Consider the following 27,218-nt stretch of genomic DNA (forward strand, 5'->3'; position numbering starts at 1 on the left):
AATGGCTACTTGAATGGCACTGTTAGCTTTATTAATAATTATTAATGTTGTCATTGTTATTATTATTATTTTTGTTGTATTTTAATTGTATTTCAATTGTTTTGGAAATGATATAGGGGTTCTTTAATCCGCGTTTGACGGGCTGGCTAGTTTACTGTGCATTTTCCAGTAAAGTCAACGCCATTCGTGGAAGTGAATTCGTAATTTTATTAATGACAATGATGCTTGTTGTTTAAAGAGTCCTAACATCTAGGTCATCATCTCCTGGTGTTATGAACTGAGACAAAATGAAATAGTAGATTAACATTTAAAATTAATCCATTGACTAGGATCTAAAAAATGATAATGATGAGGAAAATAATGATGAATTTAAAATAATCAGGGGACCTTGTTCACAATGCCTTATTTTCCTATAAAATGATTTTAAACCAATGTAATAAAATTGAATAAGACACTGCCTTTGAAGTGAAATAATACATTTTATTTGTCTTAAAAGCTCAAACCATATTTAAACATACAAAAACTAGTTAGAAACATAGTCAAAAGAATAAAAGTATAGATGGCAATAAAACAAAAACTTAAAAATAATCAAGATAAGAGATCCTCAGACGAACTATTCGTAAGGCTAGGAACCTACTTCACAGAATTTTCACCAAGCACAGTCAGAATGTTAAAAACAAGCCTCGGACCTACGGGAGTAGTGGACTTCCACTCCCATTTCACAGGTGAGGGACTCCTTGGCAACAAATTGGTGAAAAAAATGGAATTTGGTGGGGGGCTTTCTATATTAATGGGCTTGTGGAAGAAAGAAAGCAGAATTGGCGGAGTAAAGAAGATGCATCTGGATGTGTTACGAGTTAATGATATTTGGATAAGGGGAGTAACAAGGAAGGGATAGGAGATTATAAAGTGTAATTGACAGGGTTAAAAAGCGAAGGGCAGAGTGTAGGGTAGGACTGTTCTTTAGGAATAATATTGCATGCAACATAGTTTCTTTTAAGCATGTAAATGAGCAAATGATGTGGGTAGATTTATCAGTTGGAGAAATTAGGACAGTGTAATTCCTCAATAATTGCCACATACTTTCCTGTCACCTTTCTTAAATACTGGTATTATTAGACCTTTACACCAATCATCAGGTACTTGCTTTTCCTCCATATATACCTTAGCAGCCTATGTATCCAATGTAGACCAATAGGTCCTGCTGCCTTTATCATTTAAACTCATATTTCATCCATCCCTGATGCTTTTCCTGTTTTCATTTGTTTAACAGCCATTTCCATCTCTGCCATCGCAATATCACTCTCCATTTCTGGATCATCATCATTTACCACTACACTGTCCGACTCGTTGGCTGAACGGTCAGCGTACTGGCCTTCGGTTCAGAGGGTCCCGGGTTTGATTCCCGGCCGGGTCGGGGATTTTAACCTTAATTGGTTAATTCCAGTGGCACGGGGGCTGGATGTATGTGTTTTCTTCATCATCATTTCATCGTCATCACGACACGCAGGTTGCCTACGGGAGTCAAATCAAAAGACCTGCACCTGGCGAGCCGAACCCGTCCTGGGATATCTCGGCACCAAAAGCCATGCGACATTTCATCCCACTACACTCTGTTCTGAATTAGGGCGAGAATTGTCAGAGTGTATTCACCATGTGAGAGTGCAGATGAAGACGACAGCACTGAGTGACATCATAGTCAGGGTCAACAATGATAGCATAGTGCTAATGGGCAATTTCAATGCAAGAGTGGAAATAGATCTGTAGGATACTAAAGGGTGACTGGTAAATGTGGGGAAGATATGTAGACTAACAGGAATGGGAAGAATTTGCCGGACTTCCATGCCAGCATGGGATTAGCAGTTACGAATACATTCTTTAAGCATAAAGCAATTCACCACTACACATGGGATGGTAGGGGAACAAGATCCACAACAGACTATATCTTAACAGATTTTGAATTTGGATATCTGTTAGGAATGTGTGGGTTTTCCGGGGACTTTTCAATGATACGGACCACTATTTGATCTCTAGTGAAATAAGCATCTCTAGGCCTAGGATAAAGTGAAATCTGTCCGCAGACGAAGAAGGGTAGAAACTCTCCAAGATGAAATTAGACAAAAGTATGTGGATACGATTAATGAAAAGTTCTGAACAGTGGACAGTAAGCAGGTTCAGGATATAGAAAGAAAATGGTTGCCATACCAGGTTGCTGTAGTATAAACAGCAATGGAATGCCTGGGAACAACTGTGTCTAAAGATGGGGAAAAAGTGATCATCTTAGTGGAATGATAAAATGAGAGCAGCTTGTAAACGTAAAAATAATGCATATCAGAAATGGCTCCAGACTATGACTGTTGTAGACAGGGAATTGTAAGTAGTTGAAAGAAACAGAGCGAAACAAATAGTTGTTGAATCCAAGAAGTAGTCCTGGGAAGATTTCAGGAATGTGCTGGAAAGGCTAGTTCTAGCAGCAGGGAAACCTTTCTGGACAGTAATAAAGAATCTTAGGAAGAGAGGGGGATATCAGGTGAACTCACAATAGATCCTAGGGAATCACTGGACTGCTGGAAGGAATATTATGAAAATCATCTCAACGTAAAAGGAAATCTTCCTTGTGACATCACGAACAGCCAAGCTCAAGGAGAGGACAATGATGTATGTGAAATTGCACATGAGGAAGTGGAAAGGATGGTATATAAACTACATTGTCATAAAGCAGCGGGAATAGATGAAATTAGACCTGAAATAATGAAATATGGTGGGAAGGCAGGGATGAAATGACTCCATAAAGTAATAACATTACTATGGGGGGTAAGTGAGGTACCTTCTGATTGGATAAAAGCAGTAATTGCACCTGTCATTGAGCAAGGGAACTGGAAGGATTACAACAACTATTGAAGTATCTCATTGATCAGTATACCAGGCAAGGTGTTCACTGGCATCTTGGAAGAGAGGGGATCAGCGGTTGAGAGGAAGTTGGATGAAAACTGGTGTGGTTTCAGACCATAGAGGGTCTGTCAGGATCAGATTATCAATATAAGCCAAGTAATTGAAAAATGCTACGAGAGGAAGGGACATTTATGTTTATTACCAAGGAAAAGGATGTTTGCTGCACTGGGGGAGTATAGGTTTGAGAATGTAAGGAAACCTGGTTTGGAATAGAGAAGTTTCTATGAAATGTAAAGAGATAATATACAAGATTTACTACACCCCTATCTTAACATATGCATCAGAGACTTGGACTTTGACAGCAAGAAATGACAGTAAACTTCAGGCCAGTGAGATAAAGTTCCTGAGGAGAATGGTAAGGAAGACAATGAGAGACAGAGCAAGAAATGTTCAGAGATAGAGGTAGAAAAACAGAGTGATAGGATGGGGAAAAATAAATTGAGATGATTTGGACATGTTACGAGGATGGAGGAGGGAAGGATGCCAAAATAAGTATTGGAAGCTAAGATAGAATAAAAGAGGACAAGAGGGAGGCCCAGAGCAACATTAATGGACTCTGTCAAGAACAGTGTAAGAAAAAGAAGACCAGACTGGAATACAATTACTGAAGAGGAGTGGTGTCAGTTGAGGCAACAGTGAAGAAGTGCTAACAACACCCCAACCTGGCAGGAGCAGGACAAGGGGATATGAAAATGATGATGATGATGATGATGATGATGATGAGTATACGGTAACTGCATATTTTATTAATAATCAGCATTTCTCTTACTTGTACATTAAAATATACTGTAAATTCAAAAATACAAGAATTTGAATCATTAGAAAATATTTTGGGAAATGTTTCTTCTATCAGCCTGCCTGGTGGCTGTGATTGTTAATCCATCTGGTCATATGGTCTGACACCATAGTTAGCCAGTACAAGACGAAGGAAAAATAAAATCACAATCAGAATGTTGACCAGCAGGGGAGGAGAATTGCTGATATACAATTAATTCCTAATCACTAGACTGTGTGCCAAATCCTGGGTTCAGTTCCAAACTTCTTGACGGTGTTCACATCATCCCTGAAAAGGCAAAGTATCGAAAGCGACAAAATATGAATTTTACAGGAGATGTTAAAAACGATTAGTGAGTCGAATACTTACAGTTTAGGCAGTTTCTTTTTTTATTCTACTCCAGAAATTAATTTTCCACCTTATTGTCTTTTTTTTTTTTTTTTTTTGCTAGGGGCTTTACGTCGCACCGACACAGATAGGTCTTATGGCGACGATAGGATAGGAAAGGCCTAGGAGTTGGAAGGAAGCGGCCGTGGCCTTAATTAAGGTACAGCCCCAGCATTTGCCTGGTGTGAAAATGGGAAACCACGGAAATCCATTTTCAGGGCTCCCGGATGCAAGCTCACAGCCGCGCGCCTCTACGCGCATGGCCAACTCGCCCGGTACACCTTATTGTCATATTAGGCTATGTATTTATTCAATTGTTGCGAAAAGGAACTTATTTTTAAAGTTATGAATGTCTCTTAGGATTGTTTGCCGGTTATTGTCGAGTGCATTGTTTACAAAGTGATCCTCTTATGATAGCTCTTGTAGCGCTTACGATATTTTGGAGGGTAGATCACTATGTTTGGAGTCGTAAGTAAGGTTTAGATACTCGGTGTCGAACATTGCGGGTTTAATTTTTTAGTGCAAAGTCTAGCCAGAACTTGATATTTGTTTTCCGTCACTGTAATAGGATGATCGTAAATCATCTCTCTCACTTAGTTTGGTTGTGTTCTTGATGTGGCATTTTGTCTTTTTCGGCTAATTTCCTTGTTGGATATCAGTCTTCAGAAGTACACTCAGTTTTTGCAGCAACTCACTCACAAATTTATTCGCAAGATAACTTCTGTCATGTCATGGCGTGTGGCCTCCAGAAAGGCCTGATGCAGGTTTTTCAAGTTGATGCCGTATAGGTGACCTCGATTAAAACCCTTGTCTTATTTCTAATCTTCTTCCAGTTGAAGCCTAACTCTTTTATAATACTTCTCAAACTTCTCCTTGGAAACTAATCCTCTCTCCTGACACAGATATTGATAGAGTTGTTTTCTGAAGAATGTAAAATTCATGGATTTTGCATTGAAATCTTAAACATCCATTACACGCATTTACCCTTTCCGTATTTTTCCTGGTGTACCAAATGAAATGTCTTCAGTCTTGTGCTGTCTCTATTCTACTTTTTGTTTCCTCAGCCCCAGCATTTGCCTGGTGTGAAAATCGGAAACCATGGAAAACCAAAGGTGGGATTTGAACCCACTACCTCCCGAATGCAAGCTGACAGTTGTGCGACTATAACCTTTTGGCCAACTTGCTCGACTAAGATTCTCTTGACTGTCTTCTACAAGACTTTTGTTGCATCTGCTACTTTTGTTGTATTTTCAACAACTCCCTTCTGTACTGTTCTTGTGCTTTATTCCTTCTGTTCTCAGCTTCCTTAATCATAAAACTATGAACACTGAACAATCTCTTGCGTATGCCCTCTTATTGTCGCAAACTTCAGTTTAGAATTTTCAATGACATAATTCACTTTGTGCACGAACGGTAGGAATATATACTGACAGTGAACTGATTTGTTTAGCTACTGGCCGTACTTGCTCAGTCAAGTCCGTCATAAGAAGCAGCCCCTTCTGTTCCCTTCCTGCCCTTCTTCTGAATTTCACTAGTACTGTATACTAGCTGTCTCTCAACATGCAATAGGTCCGCCAACTGGCTTTGCCGTATGTTTCAGGTGCCAAATTGATTTGAGGCAATTATAAAACATGTACTACAGCATTGACCGACAACAGTCACGAACAGTGAAACTGTTGCATCTCACATTCCCCCCCCAGAATTAAAATGTGCTGCTTACGATAATCTCTACGCAAATTACAAGATTCTAAATCAGGCGCTTAAGATGTAATGACTGGTTCTTACGATAACCTGGTGTTCTATATATTACTGATGGTGGTTACAATAATTTCTTTTTAACGTTGTTTTTACCCTGTAGATTCATATGATGTTTAGAATACTTGGCCAGCAGATGTAGTGGAGGAATCTGATTGACGTATAAACATCTTAACCTCAATTTTGACAAAAATGTCGCTTGCGCCTTTCCAGGAAGTGAGGGCATATGGTGCTGTTGATGGTGATTCATCCAACGGATGGGGAAATACAGCCTTGAATAGAATACGTAATGTTATTCAACAAGTGTAGAAGGCTGTATGCCGCACCTGGTTTCACCTTCTTCCTACCTTAATGCCACCACACACTACACAACACACAACATGCAGCCATCACACTGGGCACAGAAACATGTGTCATGTTGTAACAGGTACCAAGGTAGTGATACCAAGTTGCTTTTTATAAATGGAGCAATACCCATTTCTGTCATATGTATAGGCCACCACATTTGGGGATGCAGTTATTTACATAGTCAGACATGTAGCATTGGCAAAAAGGAGTATTGAAGTGTGCTGTTTTGAAATGTGGCATCAACATTCTGAACATTTGAAGATATGGTGTTATGATGCGTCAGATATTGTTTAAATGTTCACTTTCCTCTGTACACCAGCATGAGGTATGAGTTGTCTTCACCTACTCCTGACAATGCCACACAGTCTTATAGTTATTCATCTATGTGGAAACTTCCTATTGCTATCTTCATCTAGTCAAATGGTACATAAGGTGAAAAACTCAGGTGGACCACCCTATATACTTTTTCTTTCATGCTTAACCATAGCTCTGAAAAATATCTTAATATTTGCTATTCTTGTTATAGTGCTTGGTATTTTTTCCCTCTAATTGGAATGTTTCTTAAATTTGCCATGATAACAGGTGCGCATTATACAGAGAAGTTGGCGAGCCTACAAGATGCGTATGGGAGTACACAGGATGAGCAGTGCTTATAGAAAATACAAAAACTGGGAATCAAAGGAACGCCAGAGATTTGAAGAGGAGAGGAGTCAGTTCCAAAAGCAACAACTTTCTCATAAAACATTTCCATGCACAAAATCTGATTTTGCTCTGCTCTATAACATGGTTGAACGATGGAGAACTAAGGAATTAAAACGTATTGCTGAAATGAAACCTGAAGCTGCAAAAAAAGCAGAGTTTTGTGCTCTTCTTGAGGAAGAGATACAACTTCTAACAGCTATAGAGCAGCATAGAATTAAATTGAAAGAGGAAAGACTGGAAAAGAGAGATTTACAGCTTATTAATAAGGTATGTTATTTTATTATTTATAACTACATTAGTATGGAATTCTGTTTTGACTGTCTTATTATCAGTACTTTCTCATGGGGGAAGATTCCTGCTACATAAACAGTCTTATCACTTGATAGGAGTATAATATTTATCTCTTCAATTGTTTAGCAAAGAGTAAGATTTTGTTACAATCTTTTCACACAATCCACTTTTCTCCCACCAAGCGATTGTTGAAATATTGGTTTTTTTTTTTTTAACTCTACAAATGTGCTTGGTATTTAATAGTATGCGTACAATAAGTGGCCAGGGGAGTCATTGTTGAGTCACTCAATTCCCACTCACTTTTGACAATTTTTGTGAGTATAAATTTTAAATTTGTTAAGAATGAAGCCATTCCTTTTCAGTATCCATTCATTTTTCTTTTTCAGTATGCATTCATTTTCTATAACTTACTAGCTGATGTACCCATGCTTCGCTATGGAATTCTACATTGTACACGAAATTCTAGTGTACGCATTGTGAGCAAGATTGTATTAAATTGCATAGCTGTTAACGTTACCCTAGAACCGCGACGGGGAAGTCACCAAACATCTTTCATCATATGAAGACTGAGTTAGAGAATTTTCACTGTAATGGTAGACCCGCTTGCATACCATCATCACAATCAGGTTGGGGAGTTTTCATCATAATGGTATACACCCACTCTCCACTTGCTTTTTTACATCCTTAGAAAGACTGTCTTAGTGGTTTTCCCAACTGAAATGAACATACATTAAAATGACGTCAGTAGGAATGGCGCGATTAAAAGCAATGCTTTCATATGGAATACTCGATCAAATGAACCACCACACATTTTCTCACATTTAACGAACAGGACTACACTGCCGATCTAACAGTCCAAAGTTCCAGAGCTGGATTGACCAAGCTGCAGACAGCCACGTGAACACTCTTCGTCTTTCTTCAGCAGGGAGAGGGTCGAATATTGGAGACTCCCAGGGCAAAAAATATGCCCTTTTACTAATCTGTTTCCTAGGAGTACCCTATGAGTCAGAAAATATCAATTCACTACACTGGTGGCGGAAAAATCTATCTGACTTGGAGGCAAATTTTTCCTCCCAGCCAGAGGAGAAACCCCCTCTTCACTGATAATTTGGAATAAAATGAATATAGGAAGAAGCTTTTCTTAAGAAACGGCTCCTTTCAGGGTTGAACTTTGAGTTATGTAGTGAATTGTGCTGCTATAATTTCGAATAGGCCTATATTGTTGTTCTAGACCAGGCCATACTACTACTAGTATTGCTAAGTCAGCCTCTGCCTTAAGTATGAACACTGCCCATTCAAAACAGTGTGTCAGAGTAGGGATCGAATATCTGGAATACTATGAAGAACCAGTGTGTTACGTACCAGCTGTATCAGAAAATGTATGAACCAGAGGAATGGCATGCTAAAGAAGATAGTTTTCTAACTCCCGGGCTATTTCCCACCATTATTCATTCAGGCTATTATACTCGGTATGCAGCAGTAATCCCATCTATCGGAGTTGAGAGGCAGCATAAGAGACAAAGAACATCACAACAAACAATGGTCAAGTCAATGTAATGTTATTGTTGATCAATGTTATGCGCTTTCGATATTGTAGGCCTTCACATTTAGTTTTCATCCGACTCTGAAATACCACTCATCATAGTCGGTACGGTAAAACGAATGATCGGAAATTATTCTCTGTAACTTTTGTTATGTAGTACTTTTCTATAGGACCAAAAACATAGGTATTTAAAAATTAAATTTTAGGCGCCTTCCTCTAAACTACCATTACAACCAGGGTGAATAAAATTGTTTATAGCTTAGACTGTAGTTTCTTATTCCCCGACTCTATATTCCGATTTTCATTAAATTCTGTTAACCCATTTTCTCGTGGCTCGGTGTCTATGGACTTAGCAACAAAAATACAAATTCATGAATTATCATAGCTGGTATGGTAAAAATGTATAAAACATAAATGGCCGGAAATTTAATTCTACATAACTTTGGTTATGTAGTATTTATCGATACGATCACTAATAATATAAATATTTGAGAATTAAATTTTAGGCTTTCCCCTAAACTACTGTTTCACTCAAAGTGAATAAAATGATTTATAGCCTAGATTGTGGTGACTTATTCTCCGACTTTGTATACTAATTTTTATTAGTATAGGACCACTAATAACATTAATATTTGAAAATTAAATTTTAGGCCTTCCCCTAAACTACCATTTCTATCATTGTGAATAAAATTATTTATAGCTTAGATTGTAGCGACATATTCCCCAACATTGCATACCAATTTTCATTAAATTCTCTTTAGCCGTTTTCCAGTGATGCGTTACATACATAACAGACAGACAGAAATTACGGAAAAGTAAAAAGTGCATTACCTTGTTCCTGTGGACATGACCGATACAGAAATACCATTCTTTTCAAATTCTGAGCAATGTACAGACAAAACTCTTTATTTTATAAATATAGATAAGCTAAATATGTGCTAATGTTGCATTAGTTCTTACAAATTACCGAGCTCGATAGCTGCAGTCGCTTAAGTGCGGCCAGTGTCCAGTATTCAGGAGATAGTAGGTTCGAACCCCACTGTCGGCAGCCCTTAAGATGGTTTTCCGTGGTTTCCCATTTTCACACCAGGCAAATGCTGGGGCTGTACCACGGCCACGGCCGCTTCCTTCCCACTCCTAGCCCCTTCCTGTCCCATCATCGCCATAAGACCTATCTGTGTCGGTGTGACGTAAAGCAAAAAAAAAAAAAAAAAAATGTTCTTACAAATTGTACAAAATTGTGTTGATTATCCTCTTAGTCAATACTTAATATTACATTCAGTTAAGATGAAATTTTAGATAGACATTTTTCGACCCAGCATAGGGTCATCCTTAGTAATATATATAATTATAATAAACTAAAAACATTAGACACACAATATGAAGTGCTTGTTAAAGGATTTTCTTAAAAAAACATGATGAAAATTTAAAATATGGTAATTAAAGCAGTTTTTGTGCTGGAGGCACTTCTGTTTTAATATTCTCGTTGTCCCTTGATGCAGTTCAACTGATATCTGTACACTGTCGACTTAAGTATTGTGTTCAGTCATAGGCTGACATATGTAAGTTGTTACTGAAGGCGAACCGTCTGTTTTCTAGTGTTACGTGGTGACAGGAAGAAATGTGTTCAGGGGAGTAACTTTATTTTGTTGGAGAAGGAGATAATTGTTAATTTAATTTCTAAATATGGGAGCATTATAGAATGTTGAAGGACAGATGGAATATCCCTAGAAGAAAAAAAAAACATGGAATGTGTTGGCGGACAAATTTAATAGCCACTTGAATGTGACCACGCTGTCAGTGAAGCAAATAAAATACTTGTATGACAATTTTAAAAGGAGTGCAAAAAACAGATTATTCGACGAACAAGTTGGAGCGGTACAAGACTGGAGGTGGTACATTTGTTCCAGTATCCACAGAGACATCGTTGAAGATCATTGCTTTAATCGGCAATCGAGTTGAGCCTCTTTGTAATGACGATGACTGTGATGCAGGATATCACGGTAAGCCACCATAATTCATTTAGTATGAGTTATTAGAGATTCGTTATATGAAATGATGCTTTGGTTTTAAAGCATTCTTGTTACTGTGTGAGATATCACTTTCCTATTACCATTGAGGTTTTTAAGCTGAACCTGATTAACTGGACAGATCATTAACAATTAGCACCAACAATACCAGAAATTTGGCTTACCATGTTATAGATGGTGTAGGCCACATGTGAATTTGAGCTCCCTTCCTTTGAATATATATTTGAATACAAATATTTCTTGGAATATTAGTTTGTATATCTGTTCTACAATTTACAACATTGGTACGGTTTATAATTTCAGGAGATATTGATCCGGTCATAAGCACATCTTCAGGTGAGATTTTGCCTCCAGCACCCACAGCTGAACTACAGAAGGACAGCCACAGTCAAAGTAATGCTATCAGAGAAGAGGAGCATCTAGACCCTGGCAGATCTGTAAGTAGCTTACCATTGTAATACTTGATTGCTGTCAAATGTTGAGAGTTACATTTCAGTTCTGTGAACCTTATGCCTGCTATGGGCCTATTAACTTAACATTCCTGACACCCATATTGCTTTGAATTTTCTTGTGAACTAACTAGCTTAGGCGGGTTACAAATTTCTGAGTCTCGGCGCTAGTACATTGTTCATTGTAAAGGATGACTGTAATTATGTGAATGTCTATTCAAGACTTGCTGATAAAGTGAAAGGTTAGCTAGTCTAAATTTCTGAACAATTTGAGTTTGTGCAGATTCAGTATGAGCACAATATTATAATGTGATTAGTTGTAAATAAGTAAGTTTATGCTTTGATTTTAAATTAATTGATTTCTGGGGTGCTTTGATGGAAGGCTTAAGGATGCATCATGTTACTGGCACACGCTACAGACGCTCAAAAGTATCTAGGTTTGGAGGCAACTTTTCAAGAATCTAATCCATCCTCCCGATTCAAAAAGAATGATGCTATGCTTTCTACATGTGTTCGCAGTCCACAACATCTTGCGAACATTCCTCTTGTGAAGCACAGGACTGGAGCTGCTTCCATCAAAATTGTCATAATTCCAAAGTCTAGAAGCCGACACTAATCTAACTTCACACTTCAGAAACTGTTAACAGATTACTTCCATCTACCAGTAATACGAATACTATAATACAGTACGTTTAAAGATAAAACTAATGGCTGGATGTAGTGCTGTGCAAAGTTTAAGAAGGTGCGATGGAGGAGCAGGATTTCACTTTTGTAACATGTGTGCAACATCTTTTTATAATTTCTTCCCATGTACTGTATACTGGCTCTTCTTTGTTAATACAGTATGAGCATAACTGCTTGTTTGCAAAGTGAAATAGAACAAAACCTGGTTTAGGAATTCTTCAAAACCAGACTAAATATTATTTACACTTGAATAGAATTTTTTTGGTGTTGTTATCCCTTTGAATTATGTTTTCTCTTTCTGTAAAAAAAAATTACTTATTCGTAAAATTATAACTAACTAGCAATTACCCGCGGCTTCGCTCATGTGGATTTTGTAATTTCATCAAAGTAATTGTTCCCCGCCATTGTCTGAAAATCTGAAAATATTATGTGAAAATTCCTAAAGTATAAAAACTTGCCCAAAAATTGAGTTTCATTTACCCCAGAAATTCTTTGTAAACCATGTTTATGGTATTACCTTTTGGGGCTAAGACGACCCTGCAACATAGAACTGTACATGTGAGAAGCAGTCTTCTCTCAAGTCGAAAAAATAAATGCATGTTTCTTTATTTTTAGAGGAGATTCCAAATACCTATGCCCACATCTGTAACATCTTCAGTTTTTGAGATATACATAAGTATCCCCATAAAAAGAATTCAACCCTTTAATCACTCCTTCCCCCATCCCCACCCACATTTAAGTGTATTTTCAGTAATCAAAAATACAAAGTACATGTTTCTTTATTTTTAAAGGAGATTCCAAATACCAATTTTCACACCTGTAACACCTTCAGTTTTTAAGATATAAGTATCCTCATAATAATTCAACTATTTTTCACTTCTTTTCACCCCCTGTTAAGTGCCTTCTCCAAAAAAAAAAAGGTACATGTTACAGTGTTTTTAAAGGACTTTCCAAATACCAAGTTTCTTGTCTCTAACATGTTAAGGTTTTGACATATAATGCAGATATACCGGTACTCATTTTAAAAATTCACTCGCTTTTCCAATTCCTTTCAGCCCCTTAACTGGATTTTTCGAAAACAATAAAATACGTGTTTCATTATTTTAAAAGGAGATTCCAAAAACCAGTTTTCATGTCTGTACATCTGTAAAACCTTCAGTTTTTGAGATAAATGTATACTCATAAAAACAATTCAACTTATTCTTCTTCTTCACTTCTTTACATCCCTCTCCCGCCTTAAGTGGACTTTCCAAAAACAAAAATTTGTGTTTTGTTTATTTTGAAAGGAAATTCAAAATGCCAACTTTCACGTCTGTAGCATCTCTAGTTTTTAAGATAAAGTATCCTCATAAAAATGTTCCATCTCCTTATTTACTTATTTTCAACCACACACCCCTTACGTCGATTTTCCGAAAAAACAAAACAAATGTGTGTTTCTTTATTTTTAAAGGAGATCCCAAATACTAATTTTCTCGTCTGTAACATCTTCATTTTTTGAGATATAAGTATCCTCATAAACGAAATTCGGTTCCTTTTTCACCCCGCTCCTTCCTACCTTTTAAGCTGATTCCCCTCCCCAGAAGTGTGTTTCTTTATCTTTAAAGGAGATTCCAAATACCAATTTTCACGTCTTTAACATCTTTACTTTTCGGGATATAAGTATCCTCATACAAAGAATTCAAATAATTTTTCAATTCATTCACCCCCTTAAGTGGATTTCCCAAAGACAAAAGAACATGTGTTTCTTTACTTTGAAAGAAGATTCCAAATACAAATGTTCATGCCTCTAACATCTTCAGTTTTTGAGATATAAGTATCCTCATGAGAAGAATTCAACTCCTTTTTCACTCCACTCCTGCCCATTAAGTTGGTTTCACCCCAACCAAAAAGTGCATGCTCCTGTATTTCCCAAGGAGATTCCAAATACCATTTTCCACATCTGTAACCTTCAGTTTTGATATATAAGTTTCTCCAGAAAATGAATTCAATTCTTTTAACTTCCTTTCACAATCCCCACTTATGTGAATTTTCCAAAAAATAAACAGTACCCGTTTCTTTAAAAGAGCTTCCAAATACAAATATAACAACTGTAACATCTTCAGTTTTTGAGATATATGTATCCTCATAAATGGGATTCATCTCCGTTTGCATCCCCCCCCCCAACCAAGTTGATTCCCCCCCAAAATTGTGTGTTTCTTTACTTTTAAAGGAGATTCCATGTACCAGTTTTCACGCTTGTAACATCTTTAGATATTTTGGTATATATATTCATACAAATTATTCAACTAATATTTCAATTCCTTCAACCCCCCCCCCCCTCCGTTAAGGGTTTTTCCGAAAACAAAAGAATATGTGTTCCATTATTTTTAAAGGAGACTCCAAATACCAATTTTCACGTCTGCAACATGTTAAGTTTTCGAGATATACTGTAGATATGCTCATTTTAAAAATTCACCCCCTTTTTCAGCTCCCCTTTTGTAGTTTTTCCAAAAAAATATTTATGTTTCTTTACTTTTACTGGAAATTCCAAATACCAGTTTTCAAATCTATAATATGTTACGTGTCTGAGATAATTTGCAGATATAGTCTTTTTTTTTAAATTCACCCCGTTTGTCACTCCTGTTCACCCCCTATTCTTCGGATTATCCAAAGACACAAAAATATGTGTTTCTTTATTTTCAAAGGAGATTCCAAATACAAATTTTCATGTCTGTAACATCTTCGATTTTTGAGATATAACACTCCTCCTAAAAGGTGTTCAACCAAATTTCCCCCATTTTTCACCCCCCTTAATGGGATTTTCCAAAAATAAAAAAATACCTTTTTCTTTCTTTTTAAAGGAGATTCCAAATACCAATTTTTACGTCTGTAACATCTTCAGTTTTTGAGATACCGGTATCCTAATAAAAAGAACTCAACCGAATTTTCAGTCATTTTTATGCCCCACCTAAGTGATTTTATCCGAAAACAAAAAATACATGTTTATTTATTTTAATAGAAATAAAAATACCATTTTTCACTTCTGCGACATGTTTAGTTTTTGAGATATACTGTAGACATGCTCATTTTAAAATTTCACCCCCTTTTTAGTTCCCCTTAAGAGGAGTTCCCGAAAACAAATCACTTATGTTTACTTTTACAGGAGATTCCAAATACCAATTTTTACATCTGTAACATTTTATGTTTCTGAGATATACTGTAGAAATCGTCTTTTAAGAAATTCACCCCATTTGTCACTCCTGTTTAACCCACATTAATTGGATTTTCGGAAAGCAAAAAAAAAAGTTTCTTTATTTTTAAAGGAGATTCCAAATACCAATTTTCAGGTGTGTAATATCTTCAGTTTCTGAGATATAAGTATCCTCATTAAAGACATTCAACCCCTTTTTCCCCCGTTTTCACCCCTTCTTGTGGGATATTACGGAAAAAAAAAAAAAAAAAAACGTGTTTCTTTATTTTTAAAGGAGAGTCTAAATACCAATTTTTACATCTGAAAACTTTTAAATTTTAAGAGATATAGGTACACTCATTTTAAAATTTCACCCCCCTTTTCACCCCCTTAGCAACGGAATATCCAAAAATCCTCTCTTAGCGAGCACTTACATGTTAATATGAATGTATCCCCAAAATTTCATTTCTTAAGTACGGCCAGTATCCAGTATTCGGGAGATAGTATGTTTGCATCTCACTGTCGGCAGCCCTGAAAATGGTTTTCCGTGGTTTCCCATTTTCACACCAGGCAAATGCTGGGGCTGTACCTTAATTAAGGCCATGGCCGCTTCCTTCCCACTCCTAGCCCTTTCCTGTCCCATCGTCGCTGTAAGACCTATCTGTGTCGGTGCGACGTAAAACAACTAGCAAAAAAAAAATTCATTTCTTTATGTCCAGTAGTTTTGGCTCGGCGATGATGAATCAGTCAGTCAGTCAGTCAGTCAGTCAGTCAGGACAAGCTTTTTTTTTCGTTTTTTTTTTTTTTTTTTTTCCGTTAGGGCCATGTATGGACCATGGTGCTTGTGTTTTAGCTGTTTCTTGATGTCATCGTCGTCGTTTGCTACAATTGCTGTTCTTAGTGGTTGGTTTGGCAGCTGTTTTCTTGTTGGTACCTCGAGCTTTGCTGATGGCCCAGTAGTCCATTTTCTGGCTAAATTCAATCTTATGTTCCTCAGACCATTTCCTGGTCTCGTCTTCTGGTCTGTGGGTAACTTCTGTGAGGGATGTTACAAAGGATTTAGTTTTAAGAGTTGTATGGTAGTTACTCCGATCAGCTATGTCATTTTGATTTATATGGAGTTCCAAAAGGTCCTTCTCCACTTGCTTCATCCATACGAATCCAGTAGCTTTGCCCTTGTTAGCATCCTTGAAGATCCTATGTTCTCTGGCATGGTTTAGCATTTCTGCTACTATCCCGTCTTCCCCAGAAGCTTTGTTATTCTTGAGTAGTTTAATTATATCTCTGACTTCTTCATAGGTTGGAGGAGGGATAAACTCAGTATTAGGGTTAGTTGGTTCTGTAACTTGGAGATGTTCAATTGGTTCTTCTGCATTTAAGAGTCCTTTGAAGTGGTTAGCTAGGGTCTTGGTACAATCGCTGCCATTAAGACACAGGGATCCATCTGGTCTATGGAGATGTAAGGCAGGGGAAGCGAATTGGGTTGTTTGTTGCTTGAGGCCCTTGTATAGATCTCTAGAGTTGTTCCTTACAAAATCCTCCTCTGCTTGCTTAATCAGTTCCTGGTTGTGCTTCCTCTTGGCCCCTCTTATGATGCTCGACGTAGTTTTCCTTTGTGCAATAAAGGCTTGTAAATTAGCTTCGTTCTTATGTACATTCCATTTGATCCACGCTAGCCGCCTAGCTTCTATAGCTTTATCACATTCGCTGGACCACCACGGATGCTTGTTCTCTTTAGGTCTATTGGGGATTGTTTCCTGAGCCGCTACTGTTATGGCATCTCTAAGTTGATCCCATTTTGTAGATGTGTTAATCCTGTTGGTATTATGAATCAGTCTCTCTTGGTAACTAGTGCTGTCTTTTTTGAGTTTGGTGATATCAAACCTAGGGATCTTCGTGTTTTTTGCTAACATACCCGTGGTCTTTATTAGTGGTTTCAGGTTCATTTTAACCAGAGACAGGTAGTGATCAGAGTCAATGTTGGCTCCTCGTATCACCTTGACATTCATAATATCTCTGTGGTGCAGCTTGTCTATTGCTACCTGGTCGATTTGTTCTGGGTGATTTCCGACAAAAGAGTAGCGTTACAAAAATGTTGCAATGTTTGGGTTGGGAAGAATTGAGAGAAAGAAGAAGAGCTGCTCGACTAAGTGGTATGTTCCGGGCTGTCAGCGGAGAGATGGCGTGGAATGACATTAGTAGACGAATAAGTTTGAATGGCGTTTATAAAAGTAGGAAAGATCACAATATGAAGATAAAGTTGGAATTCAAGAGGACAAACTGGGGCAAATATTCATTTATAGGAAGGGGAGTTAGGGATTGGAATAACTTACCAAGAGAGATGTTCAATAAATTTCCAATTTCTTTGAAATCATTTAGGAAAAGGCTAGGAAAACAACAAATAGGGAATCTGCCACCTGGGCGACTGCCCTAAATGCAGATCAGTATTGATTGAGTGATTGATTGATTTGGAATTCACCCATAATGTTATTTGGGCATTGCCATGTCATTGCCTTTCTGATAAGGTGAGCTGTAGACATCAGAAGTAATCCATACTTGGTGCAGACACTGATTAAGCGTTCCACATTGGTGTTGGTTCTCTTATGGGCAGTTATTTTATATATATAGATTTGCCAAAAATGAGTTACGAAGGAAATGTACTGTGTTTTTAGCTTAAAACAGACCCTGCAAATTAGAAGCCAAAGCTTCACTGCCCTCAAATGTTTTGTGATTGAAATGCCGAATCATGATGTATTTCTGATTTGAAATACAGTAAAACCTCTCTATAACGGACACCTTCGGGACCGAAAAAAATGTCCGTTATGAAAGGGTGTCCGCCCGAGAGAGGTTATGAAACCGGTACCATTAAACATAAGTTGGAGCACAATAACCCATGTATAGTATGTATTAACAATTCTTGCAAATGTACCTTTAATTGTATACTGTATATAGTATTGTACAATATACTGCACTGTACTCACATGAGAAAGTTGTAGATGGGCTACTGCAGCTGCGATGTACTGTATTAAAGAGACAAAAACACTTCTATGGAAACCTCTATTGAGCACACTGTACACTTTTACCGTTCACCATGTTAAAATTAAGAAGAACATATGAGTTTTTGAAACTTTAAATCAGTATGTAGATGTAGCAATGTCTAGCACAGTACAGTAAAACATTAGCACTTGAAAAAATCCTTAATGTTCGTTTGTTTTGTTCATTTCAGTTTAGCAATGATGTTTTCACTATGTGCAATTAAATCCTGGGTCAAATTTACACTTTTTTCATTGTTTTGTTTATAATAGAATTCTTTCAGTCGCTTAACAAAGCCGAGAGCCTCACTGTACGAGGTTATTGGCAGCACATTCATTTCCATATTTTCTTCAAAGTCGTCATTAGCATCACCTTCACTCCCGCTTTCGTCAGAATCTTCATTTTTGTCCTTATTCCCTTGGATTGACTGAAGAATCGTTTTTGTCTCCCCACTCTCACACTCTGTTGGAATATCTGAATCAATTTCGATATAGGTGTTCACTTGTACACTGTAACCTGCTGCATTAATCCACTGTTGTGTGGCTTTCATGCTGTCAGGAAGGGTATCTGATTCTATTTCGGGATGTCCACCATTAGCGGGAAACCCAGCTTTCAGAAAGCAGTTACGAATTGTTGAGGCTGTAATGTTTTTCCATGCATTGGTTATCCACGAAATTGCTTGGAGAACATTCAGTCCCTATGTCACTGTTTGAAGGGTTACTTCATTCCCGTTAAGTTCTGATACTATGTGCTTCATAACCTGTACATAACCTTTTGAAGTTCTGGATCACTCCTTGGTCAAGCGGATGAGAAACTGATGTTACATTTGGTGGGAAAAAGACGATCTTCACATTTTGCAACTTAATTGTATCCGGATGTGATGCTGCATTATCGAGGAATAATAACACTTTTCGCTCGTGGCGTATCATTTTTCTGTCCAATTGTCCTAGCCACTCTGTCATTATTTCTCTGGTCATCCATGCTTTTCTATTTACTTTCCATTCAATGCCAAACTTCGTAATGTCCATATTCTTAAAACACCTTGGTTTTGCACCTTTTCCTATCACAAGGGGCTCCTCCCGTTCTCCATTCATACTTGCACATAACAAGACTGTAAGACGTTCTTTCGCAACTTTTCCACGAGTGCAACGATTTCCTTTGAAACACAAAGTTTTGTCGGATAAAGCACGGAAAAATAATCCAGTTTCATCGGCATTCAAAATATTTTCCGGAGCATACCCGTCTATGATTGAAGGTATTTTTTTCTTGCCAGTTTTCAACAATCTCCATATTAACACTGGATGATTCTCCGCAAATCACTCTGAAGTTGATACCATGTCTCTTTCTGAATCTTTCTAGCCAGCTATTCGAGGTTTTGAAATCTCCAATACCTAATTCTGTCGCGAATTCTAATGCTTTTGCTTGTATCATTGATCCTGAGACAGGGACATTCTGACTTCTTATTTTATCAAACCACTCTAGTGTTGCCTTGTCAATGAGAGCTCCACTACCACCTTGAAACAGTTTAATGTGCTGTTCATTGCCATTTAAATGCCATTCTTTCACTAGTTCCTCTTGCTTTTTCACAATTTCAGCTGCGTGTGTCTTTCCAATCTTAAACACTTCAGACAGTTTACGCACACCACACTTCTCACGTTTATGATAGTCTATTATGCCTACCTTTTCTTTTAAAGTTAAAAACTTCCTCAGAACCATGTGTACACCAACTTACTAACGTAAAACTGAACACATCAAAAGCCCACGAGTCAATGAAAAGTAACCTGACAGTGAAGGTACGAATTCCAGCACTGTCAAGCATGTCAGATCACACAACTTCCTGAAGTAATAGCGTAGCTTAGTGTTGCCTTCCAAGAATGTGTACAGCCCGGATCAAAAGTTACGGTGTCTGAGATTCTTGGAAGTACCGCCTCTGCAAAAAGTAAGCGAATACGTACTGTACAGGTCACAAATACAGTATTTTTTAAGAAGAAAGTGTCCGTTAGGAGAGGTTTAATTGGAGTTTCTTGTGGCTATGGTGTGTCTGCGTCCGTAATAAAGGGTGTCCGTATAAGAGGGGTAAATTACTCATACACAACATGGCATTTAATTACGGACCTAGAAAATCGTCCGCCAATGAGGGGTGTCTGCCGGTGAGAGGTGTCCGTTAAGGCAGGTTTTACTGTACAATGATAGCAAATGTTACAGTGAACTTCATTTTCTCAGACTTGTGTGAAATACTTCCAGACTAATGATTTTCTTTTGATAGCCATTAATGTCTGCTATAGGATAAATATTACATAAACCTTCTGACTCGTTCGGTTGACCATGTCACTGTGTGACATGAGAAGCATACATACTATCCTTTAGAGTCTCATGAGGCATCTCGTCAGCAAGACGTCAAAAAGTTCTTGAGCTTCTCGAGACATGCACTCGCTTCCCATCCCTACGAAGTAGTGAATATGGTGCTTATGGATGCTTTTTTTAATACATTGTCTGGGAGCATTGTAAAGAATATGAAGTTATGTTGTATGAAAAGAACTGAAACTTTGAGAAATAGTAATAATCTCTCCAAACTCCACAGCACCTTCATTTGTCAAATTGTTTGGAAATTAGATAGCTATTATAATCATGAGTGACTAACCACTTCAGTTTGTAAAATCTTGTACAGTTGAAGTGCGTTACACTTCACCAGCTCATTCGTGAAGGTGAAAATGTGAAAATATACCTAAAGATGATGAGGAGAGATCCTTCCTTAATGCTAGACAGGGACCCACCAACCCACACCTAGAGGTATTTTTACTTATATGCTACATACTGCTACCACATTCCATGAAAATAACAAAACCGCAGCGTTTGAAAGTGATGTGCCATGGGGTGTGCTGGATGTAAGTGCAGTATCCGCGGCGTAACTATCCAGTGGTCTTGTCTCTACCCAGTAATGCCACAGGGGATACTAGAGGCGTGTGGGCTACTTTGCTGATCTAACCTGAAGGTTAATGCCCCCGCAACCACTTTGCTTGCTTCAAGCCCAATGGTCTTGTCACTAGCTGGACATAACTATTCCAGCCCAGTGGTCTTGTCACTAGCTGGATGACCAATCCAGACCAGTGATCTTGTCACTAGTGAGACCTAACCAGTGTAGGATATAAATTTCATGTTGATTGGTCCGTATTGAACTTTGATTACATTAATATTTAAACAAGTTTTGACAGTTCCACCTTTTCAATACAACATTTTATACAATGTGAATTACATTACAACTTACTTAAAAATGGTACTAGTTTTGACCTCGGTTGAGGTCATCATCAGCCAATAACTCAAATTATACAAAACATCAAATAGACCAAGCCGGCCCCGTGGTGTAGGGATAGCGCGTCTGCCCCTTACCCGGAGGCCCCGGGTTCAATTCCCGGCCAGGTCAGGGAATTTTACCTGCATCTGATGGCTGGTTTAAGGTCCACTCAGCCTACGTGATTACAGTTGAGTAGCTATCTGGCGGTGAGATGGCGGCCCCAGTCTAGAAAGCCAAGAATAATGGCCGAGAGGATCCGTTGTGCTGACCACACGACACCTCGTAATCTGTAGGCCTTCGGGCTGAGCAGCGGTCGCTTGGTAGGCCATGGTCCTTCGGGGCTGTTGCGGCATGGGGTTTGTTTGTTTTTGTCTTCGAATAGACCAAAAACAATGTACAAGTACAATAATGTTAGATAAAACGTGCGAGAATTAAAAGTTGAGCAGATTTTGGTTACTATAATGTAACCTTGCAAAAGTTAAAACTGAAAATGAGAAATGGTCACAAAGATATTAACTTGATAAAAACTTTTAAGCTGTGCACGTAATATATTAAACATTAAAATAAGGCTCAAAGTAGCCATTAACAAATGTTTCTAGTTAAATGTTCTTGATGGAAAAGGATTTTGAAGCTTGTGTTGCATTTATAATAAAGTTCTAATGACGAAATGACATTGTATGGTAAATGTCATATAAGATTCATTTGTGCACATGATGTAAATAAAGTCCAATGCAGTACAGTGATGTCGTTGAGATACGTTACATAGAGATTCTTCATGCAGTGGGCGAATGTTACACTTGGTCAGATTACTTCAAAGGCCTTGGTGGTAAAGACTCGCAGCTCAATACGGAAGGAGTTTGACCTAATGAATAATAAAAGCCAAAATTAGTGCGAGGACTTCTGAGAAACAAGGGGCTGGAAGAATATCATAAGTAATATGTGTGACTCACCTTGCGCAATGGTATGGAGAGCGTAGCTAGTAGGACATGTCTGAGAGTAGATGTGAATGAGGAGTAAATGTGAAGGCGGAGTAGGACGAAAGGAGGGGGCAGGGAAGGGACGGGGGGAAGAAGGAGGAGCTATCTTAAGGCTGAGGGAATAGGGGTGGTTGTTAAGGGAAGGTATCATGAATGGAACGAAAGATCGGGCTCTGATTTGTTGGCTTAACATTTCTGATTATGTTAATGAGAAGGTCAAATAAAATATTGGGTTTCTCTGAAATGTCATTAAGATTATAGTTTAAATTGAAATACTGATCTAAATGTATGTAACAATTTTCTGTTATGTTTAGAAGGGGCCCTTTATTCATTCTCGCAAGGATTTCCATATCCTGTACTATGTCAGTAAAACTATGATAGTAGTCTTGCATATGTTGCCCGACTGCCGAGAATTTATTGTGCCTCAGGGCATTTACATGTTCTGAATATCTTATGTTGAAACTCCTCTCAGTCTGTCCCACATATGAAAAATTAAAATTATTACATTTGATTCTGTAAACTCCCTATTTTGAGAAAATGTTACGCTTGTTCACTGATGTAGAGTTATGTAAGATTTTTGTGTTCTTGTTGTTAGTTTTAAAAGCTATTTTTGCATTGTGTTTCTTAAAGATATTGGTAACTTTATAAATATCTTTATTAAAAGTGAAAGTAGAAAATGAGGACAAGTTAAGTTCTCTTTCTTTAATGTAGTCAAAGGGCGATGTTTGGTATTTGTTAATTATTCTTTCTATGAAAAAACTATTGTAACCATTGCAATTTACGATTATGCAGATAGTGTTCAGTTCATTTTTTAGGTCCTTTTTAGACTTAGGCACATTGAAGGCTCGGTGGACCAAGCTATTGTAGGTTGCTCGTTTGTGAGCTTAAAGGTGTGTAGAGTCTAGGCAGATTGTAGAAGCTGTTTGCGTGGGTTTTCTGAAAATCTTGTATTTAAAAAGGTTGGGTGTCTGATAATGGTTAGATCTAAAAAATGTATTTTTTGATAATTTTCAGATTCAAGCATGAATTTGATGTGTGGATCAATGTTGTTGAGGTCGAGAAGAGTAGAAGCTGCATCTGTTGTTTTTTCATTTATGGTTGCTAAAGTATTGTCTACATATCTCGCCCAAAAGAGAATATTGGAGAAATTTTTGTTGTCATTATTAGTATACTCTAAAAAATCTAGGTAAATCTCCACCAAGGTGCCCGAGGCTGGTGAACCCATTGCCAAACCATCTTGCTGGTAGACGATGTTGTCAAAAGTATAGAAGTTATTGTTTACAACTAATTTTAAAATGGACATGAAATCCTGAATTTCTAATTTGCTTAAATTGTTGTATTTATTTAAATTATTGTTGATGATAGGGAATAGTTTAGATGTCTGTATGCTGGGACACATGTTCACAATATCAAAAAAATGGAGAGAGTGATTGGGTTGAATATTGAATGTTTTTAGTTTATCTATTAGCTCTGTAGTGTTTTTAATGGATTTATTGGATAAAAATTGGTAATTTTTCTTCAAAAACTTTTGAATGAATTAGGAAGTTTTGTATAAAGGGCTAGTTCTATAATTGATGATTAGGGCAAATTGGGACGCTGGTCTTGGGAATCTTGGGAAGGGCTTTTGCGGTGGGAAGACTTGGGTTCATGTTTATTAATTTTGCTTTTTCTTTATCTGTAAATAGGTAAGGAGTATTCTTTAGCCTCTGTTTGAGTAGTCGTTGAATTTTCTGAGTGGGGTCCTTTTTAACTATGCTAAATGAACTATCTATGAAAAATTTATTTGTTTTTTTACTGATGTACTTGTTTTTGTCCATTACAATACTTGTGTTGCCCTTGTCTGCTTTTGTGATAATAAGATAGTTGTCATTGATTTTCTTTTTAACAGCATAAAGATGTTTTTGTTCAGCAATCTAGTCCTTGTTATTATTCTGGTTGAAGGGGATGATCTTATTATTAGGAGTAAAAATATTGTTGTTGCCTTTTTATATTGATTCTTAACTCATCTTGTTTATCTATTGGCACTTTTCTGATGACCAGTTCCGATTCTAATGTTATGGTAGTGGCTATGTTAAGTGCGTTGAGATTGGGCCAGTTACGTTTGGGTCCTTTGGCTAAGATCGATTTTTCGTCCTCATGCAAAGCTACCTTAGATAAGTTTATAAACTGGTGGGTGGAATTGCTCAGTCTCATTCAAGGTTAATTCAGTTACATTGTTATGGCTAATGCAAGGTGTCAAATTCTTTAGTGTGTCCAGTTTCTTCTCTAAGATTAGTTGTTTCTTCGATAGCACGGTGAATAATCTATTATTTACTTGGGTTTGAAAAATCCATTGAACGCCTGGTAGTCCTATTAGTCGTATTTTGAGTTTTAAGGGTTTGAGATGAAAACCTATGTTTCTTAATGTTACCTTTGAGGAAATTGGGTGTTAAGTTATGAGAAATACATTGCTTAAGGAACTCAATGTCCTTGCCTAATTTGGCTATGTCCTTGCCTAATTTGGCTATCTTGATTCTTAAGCCAACGTATATGTAGGCTTTACGTTTTGCCTGGTAGGCTGCATCATTGTAGGATAGGTGGAAACTAGTACCATTTTTAAGTAACTGGTAATGTAATTCACATGGCATAAAATGTTGTATTGAAAAGGTGGAACTGTCAAAACTTATTTAAATATTAATGAGACGTAACTAATCCAGACCAATGGTCTTGTCACTAGCCGGACCTAACCAATCCAGACCAGTGGTCTTGTCACTATATGGATGTATCTCATATTCTGTCCTGTTCTTGTTCAAGGCCTGTGGCATTGTGTGAGCCACAATGTTGAATGTTGAATTCTTAACCTCTCTTTTGGAAACTACCTATTAAAGTTATTCCTGTAAGGGGCATAGTTTATTCCTGGTCAATAATGCTTTCCATCTGTACAGCCATGAGCAGCTTTTACCTCCCATGTGGAGCCATTACTTGATTTATCATAATCTAACCTATCACTAACTGTGGCTTTTCCAATGAACAGACTGTGTTAATGTATTAATATGTTATGAGCCTTGAAGTAGTACGGATGAGAATTGTATTGGAATATCAGGCAGTGGTGTGGAATTCATTTCATAATACACTACGAATTTCTTAATGTTCATTGATATTATTTTTTAACAGTAAGTAGCCTTTTTCTTTGGTCCCAGTTAAAAAAGGATTACTGTTACTGGTGCTAAACTGAAGCACCTGAATTGCAAATCGCTCATAAAGAAATGTTTCCATTCCACGTAAAATGGACCACTGGACTGCTTCCATTGCTGTTAATATGATTTGACTATATTATTTCAGCTGTCCCTCATGGAAAACTATTGGCCATATTTGTTTCAAAATAATGTGGTATCCCAGTATGCAGTTGGTGTTTATCCAACAATTTTAAGTATTGTTAATGTGAAAGGAGATTGTCAACATACTCCGAATTAAGTCATTTTGATTCACGTATGTTCTTCCCTCCACTGCCTCACCTCTCTCAACTCAATATTGCAGCCATCTTAAAAGTATAAGAGCCCCTGCAGTTTGTGAGATAACTGCCATACTAGAATTAGGAGAATAGATAGCTGGCTTTATCCTGAAATAATCGTGTATTTACATTGTGCACGGCAATCCTGTGAAAAGTAGTAACCCCTTAAGAGGTAAAAAGCTACAAACAAGAGATGCAGTTGCTCTTCGTATAGAAAATTCCTACAGTTATTATTAGCTTCAGAACATTCATTGTTTCCAGCTGTTGGTGCCCATTAAAAGAGCTCTGTCCTAGAATTGCATGGTATGACAGTTGAGATCTATCGTACACCTGAATGTTAAGTTCTGTTTTAAACTACTTTGTATATCTCATTATTATTTAACATTTGAATATTTCTTTTGCTAAACCCGGACACAGATTGCCAGTTAAAATTCCTGACCACCTTGAAATAACTACAGTTCATTGCAGAATAAATGCTATATTTTGTACATGTTTTATTTTTTACATTTAAACTAGAACTAATAGGCCTACGTGTGATGGATATCTGCACATTTTCTACATTTTTTCCTTCCAGGAATTGGGGAGACCTTCAACATCGAAGTGGAGGAGAGATGAGGTTGCTCGATGTCGTAAGAACATTGCTGATCTGGCAGAAAGTTCAGCATCGCTGTATTAAATGGAGAGGGAACATATGTTGAGAAAATTCAAGAATGAAGAGGAATTGCTCGATATAAAAATTGAAAATCCAAACCTAAAACAACAATTATTAAAGAGAAAATTAGATTTCCAATAAATATGTTATATAAGCTACCATTGAATTACCTAGTATGTATATCCTGTCTTAATGTCCTACCTCTGCATACATACTAAGTTTTTTACCAACATTTTAAGTAACTGATAATGAAACTGGTGGGTTTTAAACAGTGCTTTTTTTACAGGGGGAGGTGGGTGTGTGTGAACTGCTTAAACGTCAGAAAACTTCATAGGAGGGATGTACATTTTCATAGTCCCATTGTTTTTTTTAACATGTAAATTGTAATGCAGTGATGCTTTGTAGAGTTTAAACTTACCCCTTATATTTTAACAGTCAAGATGCTCTGAATGTTGTAAACAACACCCATTCTAGTTAGCTACAACATTCAAGTCATTTCTCATGCTAAATTTAACCTGCCAGTCAGTACTGAATTTCAGCTGATGTGGAGACAAACATAGTGGTCAATTACTGTATTTTAAAGTAGCCTACTTTTGAAAGATAATTTTAAAAGTAATACCAGTAATGGCTGGTGGTATCTGATGATGGGTGTTGCACCAAAATTTTCGATATCATATTTTTATAAGAGA

The 27,218-nt window shown here is 37.3% G+C and overlaps 2 protein-coding genes across 2 annotated transcripts in view; both read left to right on the forward strand.

Annotated features, from left to right (window-relative positions):
• Positions 1-27,218, forward strand: part of LOC136864281 (IQ motif and ubiquitin-like domain-containing protein) — a 361,129-nt gene that overhangs the window by 209,559 nt on the left and 124,352 nt on the right. The window contains exon 5 of the mRNA XM_067141057.2: positions 6,800-7,186. Within this exon, the coding sequence (XP_066997158.2) occupies positions 6,800-7,186 (387 nt within the window). The remainder of the gene's footprint in view (positions 1-6,799; positions 7,187-27,218) is intronic.
• On the forward strand, positions 9,993-26,645 carry LOC136864282 (uncharacterized). Its single transcript, XM_067141058.2, has 3 exons — positions 9,993-10,756; positions 11,087-11,220; positions 26,452-26,645. Exons 1-3 carry the CDS (start codon positions 10,576-10,578, stop codon positions 26,551-26,553), a joined length of 417 nt encoding a protein of 138 aa, XP_066997159.1. The 5' UTR covers positions 9,993-10,575; the 3' UTR covers positions 26,554-26,645.

This window comes from Anabrus simplex, chromosome 2 (genome assembly GCF_040414725.1).
Source record: "Anabrus simplex isolate iqAnaSimp1 chromosome 2, ASM4041472v1, whole genome shotgun sequence".
Lineage (NCBI taxonomy): Eukaryota > Metazoa > Arthropoda > Insecta > Orthoptera > Tettigoniidae > Anabrus > Anabrus simplex.

Coding starts and splice junctions, on each gene's coding strand:
- LOC136864282 (XM_067141058.2), top strand. CDS start 10,576: ATGACAATTTTAAAAGGAGTGCAAAAAACAGATTATTCGACGAACAAG. Junction 10,757..11,086: donor CTGTGATGCAGGATATCACG/GTAAGCCACCAT, acceptor TTATAATTTCAG/GAGATATTGATCCGGTCATA. Junction 11,221..26,451: donor ATCTAGACCCTGGCAGATCT/GTAAGTAGCTTA, acceptor TTTTCCTTCCAG/GAATTGGGGAGACCTTCAAC.